Below are 24,643 nucleotides of genomic sequence, written 5' to 3'. Positions count from 1 at the left end.
CTGCTTTCAAGAATTTATTTACACTTTCGCTTTAGATCTGGAGTACATATAGGTCATAAAATAAATGTTCTTGCTGGTAATTCTACAAAGTTGTTAATAACCTTCATGTTATTCCAAAGTAAAGGACACTTGACATGTATGGGGCTGCATGGTGATACATAATGGGCCATAGTTTACTGCCAAAATAACATTGAGCTTACAGTGTTCAACATTAATTAAATGGAAATGATGCACTGACTTAGCTGAGAGCAGATTCTTGGCTGATGTTAGCAATCCAAATAGAAAGAGCAAATCATTGCCTTGATCAGCATAACAAATTCAATGAACAGTATAAGGATACTCAGTTTTCAGGGCAGTTACAAACTAAACTCATTAGAGAAAGTCATAACCATCTTATTCACTGCATTTTCTTTTATGAAGCTTCAGCTTTCACTTTGTCCACTTTATATCTCTCTTTTAACCTGATTTTTTCCCTTCTCTTTATTTTTCTTCCTTCATATAATTTGACCATGGATTCACGTACACAAGCTAACAAAACTCTCTCGGTCTTTACTTTGTTAATTCCACATTCCTGCAGTCTGTTCAGTAAGGATAAGGCCGGTTATTGTACCTGCTCACCAATGTTCTGGTTGCCCTGTCTCCTTTTAATACCATCTAATTCCCTCAGCATTTTGTGCTTCCTGGTATTAAATGGGCAAGGGCAAGTCAATAATCAATGGCAGATTATGTTTATTGGCCTGCGTCAGCGGGCTATGGCTTGAAGCCTGGCAGTAAAATAATGGATGAAGCTCATTTGGATCCAACAGGCATACTATTCATCTAGCCTAACCAGAACTAACTAAATCAGCACAGATTATTTCCAATGCAGCTGAGCACAAAGCTGACCTACATATAATGTATTACAAACACGAACTACAATACAGCATGAGGTTTTATGGAGTGATCTTTTATTCAGCACCCTCAAACATCTTTTTCCTGCCTTCCATTCCAGCCTTCTCCTCAATATTCTTACGCCAGTCTCCGACATCCCGCAGGTCCTGAGGAAAGAGCGATTTGTAAACATTATAGAACGAGATGCCATAAAGTGATGACATGAACTTTGATAGCACATGCTTCCATCAGTAGAAGATTCCATCCACACTTCACACTGACTCAGCTCTACCTAACTCAGCTGGGTCGATGTTATATGCGCCTATTCGTGTTATGAGCAATGCCAGTATCTAGTATCCATCCCTAAATGCCCCTGAACCGAGGAGGCAGTGGGAGTCAGCCATGTTGGTGGAGGTAAGAGTCCTCACATAAGGCTGAGACAGTTTAAGTGTGTCAAATCTGTTCACTCAAGGATATAGGTGGATTTGATGGGGTCTTACAAGAATCCAGTACTTTCCTAGATGGGGCGGCGCAGTGGTGCAGCGGTAGAGTTGCTGCCTCACAGCGCCAGAGACTCGGATTCGATCCTGAATACGGCTGCTGTCTGTATGGAGTTTGTACATTCTCCCTGTGACCACGTGGGTTTTCTCTGGGTGCTCCAGTTTCCTCACACACTCCAAAGACGTGCGGGTTTGTAGGTTAATTGGTTTGGTGAAATTGTAAATTGTCCCTAGTGCGTAGGATAGGGCTAGTGTATGGGGTGATCAATGGCATAAAGAGAGTAGTTTCAGTTTTTTTTAATTTCCAGATTTCATTTAGTGACTCCAATTGAAATTCTCAAGGTGTTGTGGGATTTGAACTTGTGTCTCTGAATTAGTGGTACAGAGCTCTATCTTTAATCCATGAATCAACCATTATGTTACTGTACCTCTGCCTCCAGCAAGAACTGTTATAGGATGGAACCGTCCAGTAAAACAGCCTTTCTTTGTCTGTGGTGTTAAGACCAATTATCCCACCCATGATGTGACTTTGGACACACAACAAGGAGCATCATTGAATCAGATGTATCATTGTGGAGATATGCAAGATAGGTGCAGAAGATGTGTTTTAACCTAACGTGGAGAGGGAAGTCAATAGTTTAAGTTTAGTTTTGTTTATTGTCACGTGTACCGAGGTACAGTGAAAAGCTTTAGTTGCCTGCTAACCAGTCAGTGGAAAGACAATACATGATTACCATTGAGCCACCCACAGTGTACATACATATGATAAAGTGAATAACATGAATAATGGTTCGTGCAAGATAAAGTCCAATAAGTCCGATCAAAGATAGTCCGAGGGTCTCCAAGGACGTATGTAGTAGCTAAGGACTGCTCTCTATTTGTTGTGAGGATGGTTCACAGTCCGGTAACAGTCAATGGTTCTTTATTGTCACTTGTACAGATGTGCAGTGGAATTCTTTGTTTTCTGAGGTAGAGATGAAGTGGTAAGAGGTTTGAAAGGGGATCTGAGGAGGAAGTTTTTTTTACCCATGAGATGGTTGGAATCTGAAAGACTGAGTGATGGAGGAAAATGAGCCTCATAAGACATCACCCGTAGTCAGGATCGAACCCGGGTCTCTGGCGCTGTAAGGCAGCAGCTTTACCGCTGTGCTACTGTGCATTCCAGTAGAGTCACAGAGCCAGAGTCATATAGTCATGGTCGTAGAGCAGGCCCTTCGGCCCACCTTGCCCACACGAATCATCATGTCCACTGTTTGGCCAATATCCCTCTGAACCTATCCTGTCCATATTGTTGCTGCACCTCAATATGGTCAGAGGTGAATGTTTAGTTTAGTTTAGTTTATTATTGTCATATGTACAGAGGAACAGTGAAAAGTTTTTTGTTGCGTGCTATCAAATCAGCGAAAAGACCATACAATATTACAATCAAGCAGGCTAAAATATATTGAGACATAATAATGGGTATGAGGTTTAGTGCAAGATAAAGTACTATAAAGTCCATTTAAATATATTTTAAAGCTCTCCAATGAGGTAGATGGGAAGTGAGGACCACTACCTAGTTGGTAATAGGATGGTTCATTTGCCTGATAAGTAGCTGGGGGAAAGAACTGACCCTGAATCTGGAGTTAGTTAGTTTAGTTAGTTTAATTTATGGTCACGTGTAGCGAGGTACGCTTTTTACGCTGTATACATTTTCAAGCTCCTGTACCTCTTGCCTGGTGGGAGAGGGAGTGACTGGGATAAGATTGGTCCTTGATTATGCTGGTGTCCTTGACGAGACAGTGTGAAATATAAATGGAGTCGATGGAAGGAAGGTTGGTTTGAGTGATGGTCTGGGCTATGTCCACAACTCTCTGCAATTTCACATGGTCTTGGATGGATTTGTTCTCAAACCAAGTTGTGATGCATCACAATAAGATGTTTTCTATGGCACATCTGTAGAAGTTGGTATGTATTGTTGGGGACATGCCGAACTTCCTAAGCCCTCTGAGGAGGTGGAGGAATTGGTGTGCTAACTTGGCCACTGTTGTGTCTAGTGCTGTAATGTATGGCAGCAGTTGGTATTCAGGGCTACTGGATGAGGTGAGGAGGAACTTCTTCCGTCAGAGGGCGGTGAATCTGTAGAATTCATTGCTGCAGACGGCTGTGGAAGCCAAGTCAATGAATATTTTTAGGGCGGAGATGATAGATTCTTGATTAGTACGGGTGTCAGGGGTTATGGGGAGAAGGCAGGAGGATGGGATTGAGATGGAAAGATAGATAAGCCATGATTATAAACCAGACATAAAAGCAGCTTTTTTCCATGAGTAGTAGCTCTACTCAATAACCAAAAAACTGTAGCCTCCTTTTGCTCTGGTACTTTTATTTAATTCACATATTTAATTGATCATGTTTTATTATTAATGTTTTATGTGTCATTCCTAAATGTCACTGTGTGTCATGATTTTCCAGCATCTGCAGTTCACAACAGGTAATCCTCTGACATTTTCGCCACCTCCAACGGGATCCCACCACATCTTCCCGTCTCCTCTCCTTTCGGCTTTCCGCAGAGACTGCTCCCTCCGTAACTCCCTGGTCAATTCGTCCCTTCCCACCAAAACTACCCCCTCTCCTGGCACTTTCCCTTGTAACCACAGGAAGTGCTACACTTGTCGCCTTACCTCCCCCCTTGACTCCATCCAAGGACCCAAGCAGTCTTTCCAGGTGCGGCAGAGGTTCACCTGCACCTCCTCCAACCTCATCTATTGCATCCGCTGCTCTAGGTGTCAGCTGCTCTACATCGGCGAGACCAAGCGTAGGCTTGGCGATCGCTTCGCCCAACACCTCCGCTTGGTTCACAATGACCAACCTGATCTCCCGGTGGCTCAGCATTTTAACTCCCCTTTCCGTTCCGAATCCGACCTTTATGTCCTGGGCCTCCTCCATGGCCAGAGTGAGGCCCACCGTAAATTGGAGGAGCAGCACCTCGTATTTCGCTTGGGTAGTTACACCCCAGCTGTATGAACATTGACCTCCAATTTCAGGTAGTTCCTGCTTTCTCCCTCTTTCCTCTCCACTTCCCAGCTCTCCCACAGCCCACTGTCTCTGCCTCTTCCTTTCTCCTTCCCGCCCTCCCCATCCCCACATCAGTCTGAAGAAGGGTCTCGACCCGAAGCGTCACCTATTTCCTTCGCTCCATAGATGCTGCCTCACCCGCTGAGTTTCTCCAGCATTTTTGTCTTCCTTTGATCTTGCAGCATCTGCAGTTCCTTCTTAAACCGTATGTCATGTTGTTACTTGCGGGTGTAGCACCAAGGCAAATTCCTTGTATGTGAATATACTTGGCCAATAAACTTATTCATTCATTCATACGTTGAATGGTGGAGTAGACCTGATGGGCTGAATGGTTTTATTCTGCTTCTAGAACCTGTGACCATGAACTAGCTAGTGGGAGGACGATTTGGTTGCCTGTTAACAGATGGTGTCATGAGAGCAAGCACCACAAGGACCAGCCATGCATTCCGTTGGTGATGACTTACCTTCTCCTTCTCAGTGTCCTCTTTCTTCACCTGCTTCAGGTTGGCTCTCAGATCCATGGACACCTTGTGTTTGGAGCCCAGCAGCGCACGCAACATGGCGTCGGCTGACATGCGCACTCTCTTGAGGGGTGGCCTCTTAAACTTGCCCTTCAGGTCAAAGACTTTCAGATTCAGGTCATCAATCTGCAACATTGACAGATTCAAGGGTTGGCACATCTACATCTAAATAGAATCCAAAGGAAAATCTCGGCTGCAAACGTTACAACCAACATTTTTACACAGAGGATGGTGGGTGTATGGAACAAGCTGCCATAGGATGTAGTTGAGGCAGGTACTATCAAAACGCCGACCAACTTGCCCCATCCACATTAGTCCCACCTACCTGCATTTGCCCCATATCCCTCCAAACCTTTCTTATCCATGTACCTGTCCAAATGTTTCAGAAATGGTATGATAGTACCTGCCTCAACTACCATTCCACCGTTTGTGTAAAAAAGTTACCCCTTAGGTGCCTATTGTATCTTTACCCCCCCTCACCTTAAACCCGTAGATCTTGATTCCCCGACTCTGAATGAAAGACTGCATTTACCCAAACTAATCCTCTTAAGATCTTGTACACCTCTATAAGTCCTAGCCTGCTCAACCTCTCCCTATGGCTCAGGCCCTCGAGTCCTGGTAACATCCTCGTAAATCCTCTCCGCACCCTTTCCAGCTTAACAACATCCTTCCTATAACAGGGTGACCAAGACTAAACACAATACTCCAAATGTGGCCTCACCAATGTCCTGTACGTTTGCAACATAACGTCCCAACTCATATTCCATCATATCCATGAACTATCTATGGCATTCAAAATGCCACTCCATAAAGGAAGAAAGATAAGTTGAACATATTCAGGAAAGATAATCATACCTCTTTGCCTGTCTTAGTAACTTTGATTTCCAAGTCATATCTCTCCTCATCAACCACATCGATAGTGCCATGAAGCTTTTTGCATATCTCCTGTTGAGACAGATAGTAAGAATATTTAGCATTGTGCCAACTCTATGTCTTGTTCTTCATTCTGAAACTGGAGTGCAGTTTAAAGTACACGCTCATTTTTACTGAAACTAGTGGACAAGTTGGGAGCTATAGGATCAAGACCAGAAATGTCTAAAATGGGAAGAAATAGCCGCTTGACTGGGAAGGCTTTCTTGAATTCTTCCACTTCATATTGGCATGGGCGAATGATTACTAGAAATTAAAATGTGGAAGAAGAATTGTCATACAACATTTCTCGTCGGTAGAAATAAGGAATAGCAGATGCTGTTTAACAAAAAAAAGACATGACCCTTCCTCAATTTGAAGAAAGGTCCCAAACCGAAACGTTCTCCAGAGATGCTGCCCGGCCCACTGAGTTACTCCAGTGAGTTACTACTTTGTGTCTTTTTTTGTAGTTAACCAGAATCTGCATTTTCCTGTATCTATTTTTATTTCTCAATGGTGCTCCGGTTTCTTCCCACATCCCAAAGACGTGCGGTTAATTGGCCCTCTGTTAATTGTCCCCAGTGTGTGGGGAGTGGTTAAGAAAGTGGGATAACATGGAACTAGTGTGAACGGATGATCGATGTTTGGCAAAGGCTTGGTGGGTCGAAGGGCCAGTTTCCATGCTGTTTCTTTCAATCAAAACCATGTCCAACAGAGGAGGACCTGAAAACGGATTCACGCTATATCTCCAGTTAACCAACGTCCCACTAAAAGAGGAGCATAAAATTACAATTTCTGCAAAATGGCTGCAATTTCTTGAGATGGGGGAAGTGTTTCTGAACAGGGGATCCATTGAGCGGCGAGAATATAATGAAGATACTCCCATCACGACACTACACTGTTTATGGACTAAGTTGGTGTGTGGGGTAAGTTGTTGCAATGAATTGAGTTCAGAACAGGTGAAGTATCAAAGTAAAAATCTCCAATGGACATTTTATGTGGGAGTAAGTGACTCATGATTAATTATCAACTACATTTTACAAGTAAGGTAATATCCTGAGAAGAAAGGGATCTTTAAGTGAACATGGATCTTTAAGTGAACATTTTATACTAAATTCCAGAAACACCATTGATAAATGAAGCAATATTTTCATTGATAACAAAGATTCTTTCCAAAACTATAATCTCCTTCCACATTGATCTTTGCAACCAAACTAAAATCTTTCACTTAGGTTTCAGTTTATTATTGTCACATGGGAAAATATTTTATTTGCCTGCTATTTAATCAAATCAATAATGTTTATTTTTTAGTTTAGTTTAGTTTAGAGATACAGCGCGGAAACAGGCCCTTCGGTCCACCGAGTCCGCACTGACCAGTAATCCCCACACTAACACGCTCCTACACACACTAGGGACAATTTACATTTATACCAAGCCAATTAACCTACAAATCTGTACGTCTTTGGAGTGTGGGAGGAAACCGAAGATCTCGGAGAAAACCCACGTGGTCACGGGGAGAGCGTACAAACTCCGTACAGACAGCACCCGTAGTCGGGATCGAACCCGGGTCTCTGGCACTGAAAGTGCTGTAAGGCAGCAACTCTACCGCTGCGCCAATGTGCCGCCATTTAGGTTATTATTGCCACATGCAGTACAGTGAAAAATAATTTATTTGCATGCTATCCAATCAAATCAAATCAACCAATGTTTTGGTTTATTATTGTCACGTGTACCAAGGTTTTGTGTTGTGTGCTATCCAGTAAAATCAGATCATACTATACATACATATGATCAAGCCAAACACAAATACAATAGGTCGGCAAAGAGGAAGATACAGAGTGCAGAATATAGTTCTCAGCATTGTAGTAATCTGTTCTAGAGACAAAGTCCAATGTCTGCAATGAGGTGGAGGTGAATCGGACCTAGCCTATGCTACATGGTACGATACAAAGGCATATGGTTGTTGAGTTAGTACATCACTGTAAGTTATCACTAGTGTGAAAATGAGTGGTAAAATCTGAGGAGGGAGACAATGAGAATATGGGGAGAATGAAATGGGGATAGTGTGGAATTAGTGTAAATGGGTGAGTAATACAGAAGAGAAGAAGCTGTTCCTGAGTGCGGTGATGCGCACTTTCAATCTTCTCCAGCTTCTGCCTGACGGGAGCAGGGAGAAGAAAGAACGACCGGGGCTGGGACAAGCCTTTTTGATTAATCTGCGGAATTCATTGCCACAGACGACTGTGGAAGCCAAGACTTTGTGCATTTTTAAGGCGAGATTGACAGGGTCTTGATTAATAAGGGTGTCAAAGGTTATGGGGAGAAGGCAGAAGAACGGGGATGAAAGAGGAAAAAGGTGGAACAGCCATGATAGAATGGCAGAGTAGACTTATTCTGCTCCTATGACTTGTGAACTTAGGTTGGCTGCTTTTTCGAGGCAGCATGAAGTGAAGATGGTGTCAATGGTGGGGAGTCTGGTCTGTGTGATGGGCAGGGGATGGCACAGTGGAGATGCTGCCTTACAATTCCAAAGACCCAAGTTCGATCCTGACTGCGGGTGCTGTCCGCACGGCATTTATACATTCTCCCCGTGACCTGCGTGGGTTTTCTCTGGGAGCTCCGGTTTCCTCCCACACTCCAAAGACGTGCAGATTTTTTAGGTTAATCGGCTTGGCAAAATTGTAAATTGTTCCCAGTGTGTGTAGGATAGTGTTAATGTGTGGTGATCGCTTGTTGGCGTGGACTCGGTGGGCCAAAGGGCCTGTTTCCGCGCTGTGTCTCTAAGTTAAGCTAAACTAGACTGGGCTACATCAAATTCACTGTAATTTCTGACCTGATAATGTTATACTTGTATAACATCTGTGAACTCCTTTGAGCCACCAAAGCTAGATTTTGTTTAAAGAAAATTAGATTGAAGTAACCTGTAAGTCTGCCATGGAAGCCCCGGAAATCTGCAATGGTACGCAATGTTCTCCCATGTACCTCTCCTTCTCCGTTATTCGATCTGCTTCCTCCTTCTCGATTGCACTTTTGGCAAGTGAAAGCAGTAAGCTCTGCAAGACAGGTGTGATAAAGCCTTCAGTTACAGGGGAAATAATCACAACGAACAAGGGGAAAGTGTGCAATCGATTGGAAAGGTTACCTTCAGGTGCATTCTACGAGATGAGTTCATCTTGGATTTTTTCTGCTGTAATAAATAAACAGAGAACATGAGAATGGATCGGAAGGCAAGTTGAAGCCAGATTAGTGTAAATCACTGCATGAGCAGAGGGACATGCTGTTATTGAGCAGTAACTTCCAAATCAGCAGTTAGAGCAAAGCTGGGCCCAAAATCCCATAGTATTTTAAAATCCAGAGTTGGTTCCTCTGGTTTCCTCCCACATCCCAAAGACGTGCAGATTCGTAGGTCAATTGGCCCTCTGCAAATTTCTCCTGGTGTGTAGGGAATGTAAGAGAAAGTCGGGTAACATAAAACTAGTGTGAACGGGTAATCGATGGTCAGTAAGGACTCGGCGGGCCAAAGGGCCTGCTTCCATGCTGTACCTTTCGGGTGGCATAATGGTACAGCTGGTAGAGCTGCTGCTTCATAGCGCCTGGGTCCTTGGTTCGATCCTAACCTCGGATGCTGTGTGTGGAGTTTGCACGTTCTCCCTGTGACCGCGTGGGACATGGATAGGTGACGTTTCGGGTCGGGACCCTTCTTCAGGCTGAAAATCATTCTCTAGAGATGCTGCCTGACCCGCTGAGTTACTCCAGCACTTTGTGTCCTTTTCTTTATCTGTGCTATTTGTTTCACTCACTCCTTACAATTGTGTGTTCTGCATGAAGTATAAAGTGTCCCCTGGATGTTCTATTACACGGTGACTCAAAGTGACAGAGCCCCGGGTTCGATCCTCACTACGGGGGCTGTCTGTACGGAGTTTGCACGTTCTGCCTGTGACCGCGTGGGTTTCCTCCGGGTGCTCCGGCTCCCCCCCCCATCCCAAAGACCTGCAGTTTGGCTGCTGTAAATTGCTCCTAGTGTGTAGGGAGGGAGTGGATGAGAAAGTGGGATAACATAGAACTAGTGTGAACGGGTGATCGATGGTCAGCGTGGACTCGGTGGGCCGAAGGGCCTGTTCCCATGCTGTGTCTCTAAACTAAACTAAACCAAAGGAGTTGTACCTATCCATGTTCTTCAGAGATGCTGCCTGACCTGCTGAGTTACTCCAGCACTTTGTTTTTTTTGTCTACATAGCCCTATCATAAACACTTTTACAATAGTGGCGTTTAAGAGAGCCACGTGGATATGCAAGGAATGGAGGGATATGGACCACATGCAGGCAGAGGAGATCAATTCAATGTGGCATCATGTTTGACATGAACATTGTGGGCTGCAGGGCCTGTTCCTGTGCTGTGCTGTTCTATGTACAATGTTTTTAGGCTTATTGCTGTTGTAATATTATTATTACACATGTGATAATACTGTCGGCAGTGGAAAATGTATGTCTTTACCCTCATCATTTGTAATTACAGATGCAGCCTACACCCAGTAGGATGTTGCCTATAAACTACCTGTGGATCATTTGCCAAAGGCACAGAGAGTTACTATGATCACCACTCACATAACTCTGGGACAAATTAGGCATGCCAGGGGATATGCAGGAATATTTCACACACCTAATATAGGGTTAGTCATAGTCATGGAGACAAAGAGTGATACAGTGTGGAATCAGGCCCTTCGGCCCAACTCGCCCACACCAGCCAACAATGTCCCAGCTACACTAGTCCCACTTGCCTGCGCTTGGTCCATATCCATCCAAACCTGTCCTATCCATGTACCTGTGTAACTGTTTCTTAAATGATGGGATAGTCCCAGCCTCAACTACCTCGTCTGGCAGCTTGTTGCATTCACCCACCACCCTCTGTGTGAAAAAGTTACCCCTCAGATTCATAGTAAATCTTTTCCCCTTCACCTTGAACCTATATCCTCGATTCCCCTACTCTGGGCAAAAGACTCTGTGCATCTACCTGATCTATTCCTCTCATGATTTTGTATACTTCTACAAGATCTCCCCTCATCCTCCTGCGCTCCATGGAATAGAGACCCAGCCTACTCAACCTCTCCCTATAGCTCACATCCTCTAGTCCTGGCAACATCCTCGTAAATCGTTTCTGAACCCTTTCAAGCTTGATAATATCTTTCCTATAACATGTGCCCAGAACTGAACACAATATTCTAAATGCGGTCTCACCAACGTCTTATACAACTGCAACATGACCTCCCAACTTCTATGCTCAATATCCTGACTGATATCCAAAGTGCCAAAAGCCTTTTTGACCAACTTATCTACCTGCGACTCGACCTTCAAGGAACCATGCACCTGTACTCCTAGATCCCTCTGCTCTACAACACTACCCAGAGGCCTACCATTTACTGTATAGGTCCTGCCCTTGTTCGACTCCCAAATGCAACACCTCACACTTCTCTGTGTTAAATTCCGTCACTGCCCACCTGGACAATCGATCCAGATCCTGCTGCAATCGTTCACAACTATCTTCACTATCTGCAAAACCACTAACTTTTGTATCATCAGCAAACTTGCTAATCTTGCCCTGTATGTTCTCATCCAAATCATTGATGTAAATGACAAACAGTAATGGGCCCAGCACCGAACCCTGTAGCACACCACTAGTCACAAAGCATCCAGTCTGAGAAGCAACCTTCCACCATTACCCTCTGCTTCCTTCAATGGAGTCAATTTGCTATCCATTCAGCAATCTTTCCTTGGGTCCCATGCAATCTAATCTTCCAGAGCAGCCTACAATGTGGAACCTGGTCACATCTTCAAAAAAAATCATTCAGATTTGTGAGACACGACCTCCAGCGTACAAAACCATGCTGACTAAACATCCTAGTGATGTTGGAATGCAGAGTGTGATTGTAGCAAGCTTTAGGTAACACAGTGAGTGAGATCTTTGAATCATGAGTTAAATTGCATTTACACCAGCCTTAATATTATCATGCAGTCAAACAATTTGTCGCAGGTCAGACATCCAAGAAAATACCTCGTCGCTGTGAAGAGAAAGAACAAGCCATTAGATTCCAAGCTAATTCCAGATGTCATTGTTTATTAGACTTTAGACATACAGCGCGGAAACAGGCAATTTGGCCCAATTAGTCCCTACCGACCAGCGATCACCCTGTACACCAGCACTGTCCTACACACTGACAATGTATAATTTCACTGAAGCCAATTAACCCACATATCTGTACGTCTTTTCAACCCTTTCACTATTTGGTAAGTTTCAATGAGGTGTCCCCTCATCCTAAACTCCAGCAAGTTCAGGCCCAGTATTCATCACACGTTCACCCAATCATCCCTGCGATCATTCTCGTAAACCTCCTCTGGACCCTCGACAACACCAGCACATCCTTCCTCAGATATGGGGCCCAATATGTGGTTGAATATAAATTTAACACATATTTCCTGCCTTCCTGATTTGGCCTTCTAAAGATGAATGTCGTATTTTTCTAAGGCCTTATTTACCAACGCTGCCAATTTTTATGAACCTGTGGTTCTATATCTTTAGATCCTCTTTCTTTGCCCCCTTACCCTATTCAGATTTTTGCTGGCCAAGTAATGTTTTTTTAAGTATGCCTTTATCTACCCGTTACCTGGCACACATTCTCTTGCCTCTTCTCTCTCCAGAGCTTTCTCACCCTTCCCCCCATCCCCCAGTTATCAGTCTGAAGAAGTGTCCCGGCCTAAACCTCCACCTATCCATGTACTCCAGAGATGCTGCCTGACCCGCTGAATTACATCAACACTTTGCAACTATTTATTTGTAAATCAGCATTTGCAGTTCCTTGTTTCCATATAACGCCTGGTCTTCTTATGCACTTAACTGTATTGAAATTAATTTGCCAATTGCATGCCCATTAAATCAGACACTACAAATTAAATTATGTAAAGCTTCAGGTAATACTTACTCTCCCATTGTGACGGTTGTGTTTTATGACCCTGTGGATAAAGAACAATTAAGTTACTAACTTGTTCAAAAGGGAACTGCAGATGCTGGAATATCGAAGGTACACAAAATTGCTGGGGAAACTCAGCGGGTGCAGCAGCATCTATGGAGCGAAGGAAATAGGCGACGTTTCGGGCCGAAACCCTTCTTTTTTTCGGCCCGAAACGTCGCCTATTTCCTTCGCTCCATAGATGCTGCTGCACCCGCTGAGTTTCCCCAGCAATTTTGTGTACCTTTAAGTTACTAACTTAATGATTTAACCTCAAATGTTTAGGTATATTATTGTCAAGTGTACTGGGGTACAGTGGACAGCTTTGTGTTGTATGTTATCCATACAGATCAGTGAATACTCTACATAAATATAATCAAACTTTAGTACAATGGATAGCGCAAAGTGCAAGATATTGTTCTTAGCGTTGTAAGGCATTATTGTTTATTTTATGTCTTATGTTCATTGCAAATAGTCTTAATTATTTTAATTGAGGGCCTTAGAAAATGATTTCTTTTGTTCAATAGACACAGTTAGAAGACCAGATTTTGCCAAATAAATTAATTAGACAAGTGAAATGGCTATTGTAAAAATCAAGATTGCAGGTTGAAAATAATAATTATAATGTTGGTGGATTTTGGTCACAATGCTTACATTCCATTTAAACAATATGGAGATGGGGAGAAAGAATTCTCAATAGCTGAGTCCTGATGACTTGTAATGGTTTTCAAAACCAGACCCGAGAGGGAAAGATTAGCTATGTAGAAACCGAATCCTTTAGAATGGTTGGCATTTTGGAAATTAATTTGAGAAAGTGCTTCTAAATTTGGTTTGAACGCGAAGGGTAGCAGATGCTTGGCGGAAGCATTTCTTAATGTCAATCATTCCTCAGAGCCCCACAGTCTAAGACCAGTGGCAGGTGGTAGACACGCAACTGTCTGAGGGACATCCTCCCTCCCGTAAAACTGAAGAACTTCTCCACCCATCTCAACCACTGATCGAAGTTGCTGCCAAAGGAAGTAATTTATGGAAAATAAATCCATGTCTTTGCCTACAATGTAGTTTAAATGTAGTTTTTGTTTAGTTTAGCTTTCGTTTAGTTTTAGCTTCGTTTTAGCTTAGTTTAGTTTAGTATCAGTTTAGTTTATTGTCATGTGTACCAATGTGTCATGTGTTGCGTGCTAACCAGTCAGCGGAAAGACTATACATGATTACAATCGAGCCGTCCACAGTGTACAGACACAGGATAAAAGGAATAACGTTTAGTGCACGATAAAGTCCAGTAAAGTCCAATTGTAGATAATCCGAGGGTTTACAATGAGGTAGATTGTAACTCAGGAACGCTCTCTAGTTGTTGATGAGATGGTTCAGTTGCTTGATAACAGCTGGGAAGAAACTAACATTCTCGGAATATCCGTCATCATTTAAAATCCAACATTATATAATGATTTTAAAACAATAATGAGGTACAGAAATTGACATATTGAGACCGATGAACAGATTTATAAAAGTGATTAGCCAATTAAATATTTATTTCTATAATATTAAATGGTGGCCTTAGAAAAGGTTTTATTTTGTTTGATAGACACACAGTTAGAAGACTACATTTTACCAAATAGATTAATAAGACAAATTAAATGGCAATTGGAAAATTAAAGATTCCAAGTTGAAATAAGTATGGCAACAGTTAGAAGACAACATTTTACCAGATAGATTAATATGACAAATGATTTGGCAATTATAAAAATAAAGATTCCAAGTTGAAATTAATAATGCACAGTGAGAAAGATTTTTGCGAAAGAGGACATCAAGAGAGAGATTTGTAAAGTCAAACTTAGAGCTCACCTGGAATAAAGAAGGCAGAAGACAGACGGGAGTATGGAGAGGGTGAAGAGAAGACTGGGGAGCCACAGGCAGGTTTCAAAAGCAAGCAGTATAAAGTGCTTTGTGTGATGGGTCAGCAAAAAGCAGCTTTCTCTTTATGGCAATGAGTTCTCCTTAGACCAATAGACTCCGGACTCCAGAAATACCCAAGCTGAGCGTCTAGAGTATAAATAAATCAGCTGCAAAGCTACTTCAAGGAGCTGTTGAGCTGAAGAAATCTCTTTAAACAAAAACGGTGAAACTTTCACTCGCTTAATGGTTCTTGTTGAAGTCAGGATTGTAAAGGACATATTGGCATCCTAATATCAGAGTTAATCATTCCTTTACTTTAGAGGTGCAGTGTGGAAACAGGCCGTTCGGCCCACCTAACATTCCAAAGATGTGCAGGTTAATTGGCCTCCGTAAATTGTCTCTAATGTGTAAGATAGAACTAGCATTTGGGTGATTGTTGGTCAGCATGGACTCGGCGGGCCAAAGGGCCTGGTTCCACGCTATATCTCCAAACTAAACTAAAATAAACTGGGCGATGAGTTCTCCAAGATCATGGAGGCGTAATCATTCCGCCACAGCCAAGATCCCAAGCCATGAACGTAAATTTAAAAGAGGCAGGCAACACTGAGCAAATTGGGGTTGCGAGGGAAAGATAGATTAGCCATGATTGAATGGCGAAGTACACTTGATGGGCCAAATGGCCTGATTCTGCGCCTATTACTTATAAACAAAATTATGAGTGCACCGAAGTTCCTTAAAAACTTCACACAACCTTCTAAACCTCTGTGTAATCCATTTCTGGAATTGTTCTGTTGTGTTGTGTGGTTTTCTCTGGAGCATCACAAGTTGAGGAGAGACCTGGTAGAAATATGTAAAAGTAAGAGAGGTATAGATAGGGTAGATAGTCAGAACCCTTTTGCCAGGGTAGAAATGTCAAAGAGCCAAGGGCACAGCTATAAGGTGAGACGGGCAAAGATTAAAGGAGATGCACAAGATGACAGATAGAATAATAGAACATTGAAAGTCTGATAGTTGTACAGACCTAAATAGTGGGGAGTCTAATCAACAATTAAACAGTTAAACAATATGACAGAAAAGTTTGAAAGCCTGTACCACCAGACTCAGGAACAGCTTAGAGTCATAGAGTGATACTGTGAGAAAACAAGCCCTTTGGCCCGACTTGCCCACACTGGCAACATGTCCCAGCTACACTAGGCCCACCTGCCTGCACTTGGTCCATATCCCTCCTAACCTGTCCTATCCGTGTACCTGTCTAGCTGTTTCTTAAACGTTGGGATAGTGCCATCCTCAAATACCTCCTCTGGCAGCTTGTTCCACACACCCACCACCCTTTGTGTGAAAAAGTTACCCCTCAGGTTCCTATTAAATCTTTTCCCCTTCACCTTGAACCTATGTCCTCTGGTCCTCGATTCCCCCACTCTGGGCAAGAGATTCTGTACATCTACCCGACCTATTCCTCTCATGATTTTATACACCTCTATAAGATCACCCCTCATCCTCCTGCGCTCCAAGGAATAGAGACCCAGCCTACTCAACCTCTCTATATAGCTCAGACCCTCTAGTCCTGGCGACATCCTTGTAAATCTTCTCTGAACCCTTTCAAGCTTGACAATATCTTTCCTATAACATGGTGCCCAGAACTGAACACAATACTCTAAATGCGTTCTCACCAACGTCTTCTTCCCTGCTGTTATCAGACTTCAGAACACTACTCTGCACCCTGGTATTTTTCTCCGCTGTACTGTCTGTTGTACTTGCATATGGCTGATTGTGCTCATGTATAGTGTGATGTGATGTCATTGTAAAACACATAAGCAAAACCTTTTTACCGTGACTCAGTACTCGTGACAATAATAAAATCATTGGGACTTCTCTTCCTTCCATCATGGACATGGGGTACAAGCGCTGTCTGATTAGAGCTAAGGGCATTACCAGAGCCCCCACACACCCACTATTTGGACTGTTTATACTGCTTAACTCTGGGAGGAGGTACCGCAGCATGAAGAGTGGGACAACCAGGTTCTGCAATAGCTTCATCCCCCAGGCCATAAGATTACTGAACAATCAACAAAACCGAGGCTAGAACTTTTAAAATATCGACACTTTTTTAAAACTTTTTATATATATTTATTTTACAGAACCATGCACATGAGGCATTTTTATGGACGCACCTAGCACTTTTACTTTTACTATTTACCTGATTGGAGAGTCAAATGCAACGAAATTTCGCTCAAGGTGCACTGTGTCTAGGTGTATATCTGAATGACAATAAAGTTTTCATTCATTCATTCATTCATTCATTCATAATAGACCAATCCCATCACCAAAACAAGTCACATCAAGAGTGTTTTATTATCATATGTGCCAAAAAGGAACAATAAAATTAATTCTTGCAGCGGCACAACAGGATTGTAAATACAGATTATATAATAAATACACGGGAAAAATGTTCATCAAAAAGACTAAAAGGGACTTTTGGGAATGGGTGGCACAGCGAGAATTCCCAGAATTGTGTAGAAACCTTACTTTAAGAATATGTAAAAATCCAGAATAGACATTAACGTAATTAAACTTCCCTCATTCGGGGTAAGTAAGGAGGTGAGAGGAGAGACGGAGAAGTTACAATAATCATTGACCACTACTCACAAGCCTTTCTTGAGGTCCTCTGAGGGAGCGCTGTATGTATGTATTTATGTATGTATGTATTGTTAGATCTATGTACCACTGTTTGTAGCACGTTAGTACCTGCACTGATGTAAAGCACTTTGGTCAAAGAGAGTTGTTTTTAAATGTGCTATAGAAATATAATTGACTTGACTTGACCAATGAAGGTGATGAGGTTGTCAGATGTGACGTGAACTCTTGCAGATATGACGTGAACTCTTGCAGATATAAACCTCACCACAAGAGGGCACTATAACCATCCATTTATTTTTTATTAAGATACACATTTCCAAATGAGGATATGCATCGGCAGAAGAATTGAAATAAATAACTGCTTTAGGAGTATATGCACCCAGAATCATAGGATAAAAGGCTCCATCCAAGCGCCATCCAACTCCATCCAAGACTCCAAGAAATTACATAGTAGTGGACGCAGCCCAGCCCATCACACCAACCAGCCTCTCTTCCATTGACTCCCTACACTTCATGCTGTCTCGGCAAGACCACCAGCATAATCGAGGACCAGTCTCACCCAGGTCACTCCCTCGTCTCCCCTCTCCCATCAGGCAAGAGGTACTGAACTGTGAAAACGCACACCTCTACATTCAAGGACAGTTTCTTCCCAGCTATTGTCAGGCAACTGAACCATCCTATCACCAACTAGAGTGCGGTCATGAGCTACCATCTATCTCATTGGAGACCCTCAGATCATCTTTTCTGGACTTTATCTTGCATTATACGCCATGCCCTTTATCCTGTATCTGTACACTGTGGACGGCTTGATTGTTATCATGTATAATCTTTCTGCTGTCTGAATAGCACGCAACAATAAGTTTTTCACTGTACCTTGGTACACGTGACAATAAACTAAACTAAACTAAAAGGAGATGATTCTGTGTGATAAGCTATATATGCATATGGATAGATGGCTCAATCAGATGGCTGTATCTCTGAACTAAACTAATGTAAAGATGAGAAAGGATGAAATCTGGGTAAAAGGATAAACTGGATTCATGTAAAAAAAAATAATGTAACAAATCCACTCACTGGGACCTCATTGATCATAAATATAACTCAACGACATGTTGAATGATGTCCAAAGGCATGTTTTCTGTGTGCATTTCTGAACATCCGATTTATATTGAATGCTTCAACTACTGCAAGGCCCAGAGTCAGTGGGCTCTGGTTGCCATAGCAACACTAGCACCAGCATAATTGGAGTGTTGGTGATGAGGTGCCACCTACATACTGCAAATCTACAAAAGAGTTAAGGGTCAATGGACCATAGACCACGTCAACCACACAGTGGCGGCACAATGGCGGCAAGAGTTGCTGCCTTGCAGCGCCGGAGACCCGAGTTCAATCCCGATGGGTGCTGTCTGTACGGCGTCTGTACGTTCTCCCCGTGACCGCGTGGGCTTTCTCAGAGATCTTCGGTGCCCTCCCACACTCCAAAGACGTACAGGTATGTAGGTAAATTGGCTTGGTAAAAGTAAATATTGTCCCTCGTGTGAGTAGGACAGTGTTAAAATGCGAGGATCGCTGGTCAGCACAAACCCGGTGGGCCGAAGGGCCTGTTTCCGCGCTGTATTTCTAAAAATTTTAAATGAAACTAAACTGGTCTGTAGAAGCAAGGAACTGCAGACTCTGGTTAATGCAAAAAAGGACATAAAGTGAGGAAATCAGTGAGTCAGGCAGCATCTCTGGAGAACATGGATAGGTGATGTTTTGGATTGAGACCCATCTTCAGACTATAATGGTCCATTAGTCTGTCTAAGACCCTCTAATCCAGGCATCATTCTGGTAAACATCTTCTGCACCCTTTCCAAAGCCTCCACATCCGTCCTATAATGGGGTGACCAGAACTGTACACATTATTCTCAATGTGGTCTGACCAAAGGCTTTATAAAGCTGCATCTTGACTTCCTGTTTCCGTATACTGCTTGTGTAGGAAGGAATTGCAGATGCTGGTTTACACCGAATATAGACACAAAGCTCTGGAGTAACTCAGCGGGACAGGCAGCCCCAAAGGAGAAAAGGAATAGGTGACATTTCAGGTCGAGACACTTCTTCAGACTGTGAGTATATTGCTCTCTTGAAAAGATCCAGGAGAATCGGCACTATTATATGTTTATTATCTTCTGCCCATGCATTCTGAAAATGACACACACCTTTGCACTGCTTTATTACAGTGGGTAATGTCAAATACATCAGAATAATGTCAGGAAATCCTTTCGTGAGGACTGGATTTGACTTGTGAATGAAAGACCAGGTGACATAAAACTCATACATTTCTCTTCATCTGAATGACACCATATGATATTTCCATGGCACCAGGAATTATAAAACTAATAAAAGCAAGTAACCCGTTAAAATCCCAAATCAAATCAAACGCAAAGAAAGGACCTCTGAACCTATTCTACCAGGCCTTTGGCATCCCAGAGAAAACAATGCAAGTCTGTCCAACATCTCCCTGTATCTAATCCAGGTAGCATTCTGGTAAATCTCTTCTGCATCTTCTCCAAAACCTCAACACCCTTCCCATAATAGAGCAATGTGAACCGCCCACAATACTCCAAACGTGTTCTGAGCAGATTCATTTCCTGAATTGGTTTAACATTTCATGAAAAGTTCTACATTTTATGAAAACGGGATTTTCATTGTAAAACCAAGAATAAAATTATTCTGAAAATGATAAGAGTGGGATAAATCACCCAAGGTAGACTAAAAGTCTAAGCAAAGATAGACACAAAATGCTGGAGCAACTCAGCGGGCCAGGCAGCATCTCTGGAGAGAAGGAATCGGTGACGTTCCAGGTCGAGACTCTTCTTCAGACTAGTTAGGGATAAGGGAAACGAGAGGTATAGACTGTGACTAAAGAGATAAAGAACAATGAATGAAAGATATGCAAAAAAGTTACGATGATAGAGGAAGCAGGCCACGTTAGCTGTGTGTTGGAGTCTAATCATATCTTCCACAGTTGATGTTTCATGGAAGCAGAAACAGAGGACAGCACAGCCCATATAGCATAGGAACAGACCCTTCGGCCCACAAAGTCCATGCTGAACATGATGCCAAGTTAAACGACTGTCATCTGTCTGCACATGATCTATATCCCTCCATTCCCTGCGAATCCATGAGCCTGTTGCATCTGCCTCCACCATCCCGACCCCCGCCCCAGCCTCCCATTCCAGGTACTCACCACTCTGTGTAAAAACACATGGCCTGCACATCTCCTTTAAACTTTGTCCCAGTCACCTTAATGTTATGCCCCCTAGTCATTGATATTTCCACCATGGGAAAAGCATCTATCTACCCCCTTATCTAAGAAGGTGTGCCTTTCATAATGTTATATATTTCTTTCAAGTTTCCCCTCAGCCTCTACGTTCCAGAGAAAATCCACGCATCATTCTGGTAAATGCAACACATCTGCATTCTGGTTCTTCAGCGGGTCAGGCAGCACCTCTGGAGAACATGGGTAGGTGACTTTTCATGTCGGGACCCTTCTTCTAATTGAATCAGTGAAGGGTCCCGATCTGAAATGCCACCTATCCATGTTCTCCGGAGGTTCTGCCTGGCCTGCTGAGTTACTCCAGCACTTTGTGTCTTTTCTCAGCAAATCAGCATTTGCATGTCCTAGTTCTTGTTGCAAGAACAATTACACCAAACGTGAAGGGGTCTGGAGTGGGGTTGGGAGTTTACAAAAGAGGCAAGAGCTGTAGAAACCAGGAAGCATAATAGCTCTTGATTTTAATCGGCCCACACTGGCCAACTGGGGAATTCCGCGGTCAGGCAGCATCTGGGGAGCGTATTGGATAGGCAACATTTCAGTATGGACCCTTCTTAGTTTAATATGTTTATTGTCATGTGTACCAAGGTACAGTGAAAAGCTTTTTGTTGCATGCTAACCAGTTAGCGGAAAGACTATACATGATTACAATTGAGCCGTCCACAGTGTAGATACAGGATAAAAAGAATAATGTTTAGTGCAAGATAAAGTCCAATTAAGTCCGATTAAAGATAGTCCGAGGGCTTCCAATGTGGTAGATAGTAGGTCAGGACTGCTCTCTAGTTGGTGAGAGGATGGTTCAGTTGCCTGATAACAGCTGGGAAGAAACTGTCTCTGAATCTGGAGGTGTGCGTTTTCACACTTCTGTACCTCTTGCCTGGTGGGAGAGGGGAGAAGGAGTGACCAGGGTGAAACTCGTCAGCCTTCAGACTTCCGACCTTAAACATTGTTTATCCATTCATTCGGCAGATGCTGCCTGACCCACTGAGTTCCTCCAGCACTTTGTGTTTTGCTTGACTCCAACATCTGCGGTTTCCTGTGCTTCTGGTCCTCAGGGGATTAGATATTTGGGCTGATTAAGAATACCAGGGGATGGGAATCTGGTGGTGAAAAGTTTAGTTCAGAGATTCAGCGAGGAAACAGGCCCTTCAGCCCAGCGAATCCGCACCACCCAGCGATCCCCGCACTTTAACACTACTCTACACACAGTAGGGACAATTTTTATATTTATACCAAGCCAATTAACCTACAAACCTGTACATCTGTGGAGTAGGGGAGGAAACCGAAGATCTCCGAGAAAATCCATTCAGATCAAAGGTAGAACGTATAAAGTCCCTATACGCAAGTACCCATAGTCAGGATCGAACCCAGGTCTTTGGCACTGCAAAGCATTAGCTCTGCCACTGTGCCACCGTGCCTCCTGGTTGTTGGAAGTTATTGCTCCATGGGGGGTTTCATTCAGTGGGGCCAAGAGGAGCCGATATACTCACTGAAACACTCAAGAAAGCCTACAAGCACAATATGTGGACCGTTGTAACCAGCAATCACCACTAGAGGCTGCCATTGAGCAGCGCCCACTAACCAGGAGAAACAACAACAAAATTAGAACTTAGAACAACATAGTCTGAAGAAGGGTCTCAACCCGAAACGTCACCCATTCTGTCTCTCCAGAGATGCTGCCAGTCCCGCTGAGTTACTCCAGCATTTTGTGTCTATCCTCAGTGTAAACCAGCATCTGCAGTTCCTTCCTACACATCGAACAATAGAGCACAGGAAGAGGCCCTTCGGCCGACAATGTCCATGAAATCCTGATGCCCGACTCATAGCTGTCTGCACATGATCCATATCCCTCCATTCCCTGCATATCCACACCTATCTAAACGCCTCCTAAACACCTCTACTGTATTGTAGGTACACAAAATTGCTGGGGAAACTCAGCGGGTGCAGCAGCATCTATGGAGCGAAGGAAATAGGCGACGTTTCGGGCCGAAACCCTTCTTCAGACTTACGTTTCGGGCCCGAAACCCTTCTTCAGACTCTACTGTATTGTACTTGCCTCCACCACCACCTCTGGCAGCTCATTCCAGGCACCTACTACACTGTGTAATAAACTTGCCGCCCACATCTCCTCTAAACTTTGTCCCTCCGACTTTAAAGCTATGCCATTTGGTGTTGAATATCTATGTTTCTCATCATTTTATATGCTATCAGAAGTCTGATCTTCAATCCAAGTCGGACCTTCTAATCCAGGCATCATTCTGGTAAACCTCCTCCCAACCCTCTCCATAGTCTCCTTATCCTTCCTGATTTAGGATGACCAGAACTGCACTAAAATTGGTGAGTTGTGACTTTCGTTTTTAGAGATAGAACGTGGAAACAGACCCTTCAGCACACCAAGTCCACGCTGACCTGCAATCACCTCGTACACTAGTTCAGTCCTACACAATAGAAACAATTTACAGAAGCCCTTAAGCCTACACACCTGTACCTCTTTGGAGTGTGGGAGAAAACCAGTGAATACACACACGGTTACAGGGAGAACATACAAACTCTATACAGACAGCACCTGTAGTCAGGATCAACCCTGGATCTCTGGCACTGTGCCAACAGTATTGTTAGGTTCACCAGTAATGACAGCCTTTCCACTTCTGCTCCTCTGAGCTATATGAGCAAAATATACTTCCTCCATTGGGCCAGATGACACCAGGGATGGAGGTGGAGGCAGATAGATGGTAATGGCGTTTAAGAAGATTGTAGATAGACACATAGAATGGAGGGATATGGATCACGCACAAACAGAGGAGATTATCTTGGCATCATGTTTGGCATAGACAGGATCAGGTCCTTCGATCCACAATGTCTGCGACGAACATGATGCCAAGATCAACTCTTACCTGCCTGTACTTGTTCAATATCCATCCATTCCCTGCATATCCATGTGCCTATCCCAAATCCTCTTCAACACCACTATTGTAGCTGTCTCCACCACCACCCGTGGTAGCTCATTCCATTTGCGTAACTAGAAACATAGAAAATAGGTGCAGGAGGAGGCCATTCGGCCCTTCGAACCAGCACCGCCATTCATTGTGATCATGGCTGATCGTCCCCAATCAATAACCCGTGCCTGCCTTCTCCCCAACTGATCAAGATCCTGCTGTAATTTTTGGTAACCATATTCGCTATCTGCGATACCACCCACTTCCATATCATCCGCAAACTTACTAATCATGCCATCTACATTCTCATCCAAATTGGTGATATAAACCACAAACAGTAATGGGACCAGCACCAATCCTCGAGGCCACAGCTGGTCACAAAACACAAACCACCAGATTCACAGAGTTTCTTCCCAGCTATTATCAGGCAACTGAACCGTCCTATCACTAACCAGAGAGTGGTCCTGAGCTACAATCTACCTCATTGGAGACCCTCAGACTATCTTTAATCGGACTTTACTGAACTTTATCTAACACATTAGCGCAGCGGTCGAGTTGCTGCCTTACGTAACCAGAGACTCGGGTTCAATCCTGACTACGGGTGTTGCGTGTACGAAGTTTGTACGTTCTCCCCATGATCTGCGTGGGTTTTCTCCGAGTTCTTTGGTTTCCGCCGCACTCCAAAGACGTACAGGTTTGTAGGTTAATTGGCTTGGTACAAATGTTATTTTTTCACACTAGTGTGTGTAATGTACGGGGATCGGTGGTCATCGCGGACACGGTGGGCCAAAGGGCCTTTCCACGCTGTATCTGTATACTTTGGACAGCTTGATTGTAATAATGTAGTCTTTCTGCTGACTGAATAGTACGCAGCAAAAAATCTTTTCACTGTATCTCAGTACACATGACAACAATAAACTAAACTAAACTATCGTCATTGCTTTTATGATAGACAAACTTGTCTCAGTGGGGCTCGGAATAATCATTCAGTGCATCAAAATGTG

The 24,643-nt window shown here is 43.4% G+C and overlaps 1 protein-coding gene across 3 annotated transcripts; it reads right to left on the bottom strand.

Annotated features, from left to right (window-relative positions):
* Positions 1-14,825, bottom strand: tnni2 (troponin I2, fast skeletal type). Of its 3 annotated transcripts, XM_033039012.1 has the most exons (8): positions 14,700-14,825; positions 12,828-12,858; positions 11,903-11,909; positions 8,997-9,041; positions 8,776-8,907; positions 5,801-5,890; positions 4,889-5,071; positions 1-1,037 (listed from the first exon to the last, which is right to left on the bottom strand). In XM_033039012.1, the coding sequence occupies exons 2-8, from the start codon at positions 12,833-12,835 to the stop codon at positions 948-950; spliced, it is 555 nt and encodes a 184-aa protein (XP_032894903.1). In that variant the 5' UTR covers positions 12,836-12,858; positions 14,700-14,825; the 3' UTR covers positions 1-947. The 3 variants fall into 3 exon arrangements, with proteins under 3 accessions (XP_032894903.1, XP_032894904.1, XP_032894902.1); XM_033039013.1 differs by lacking the exon at positions 11,903-11,909 and having other exon boundaries at positions 12,824-12,858; XM_033039011.1 differs by lacking the exons at positions 11,903-11,909; positions 12,828-12,858; positions 14,700-14,825 and having other exon boundaries at positions 8,997-9,080.
* Between the last annotated feature and the right edge of the window lie 9,818 nt (positions 14,826-24,643).

This window comes from Amblyraja radiata, chromosome 20 (assembly GCF_010909765.2).
Source record: "Amblyraja radiata isolate CabotCenter1 chromosome 20, sAmbRad1.1.pri, whole genome shotgun sequence".
Lineage (NCBI taxonomy): Eukaryota > Metazoa > Chordata > Chondrichthyes > Rajiformes > Rajidae > Amblyraja > Amblyraja radiata.
This window is presented reverse-complemented; position numbering and strand designations above follow the sequence as displayed.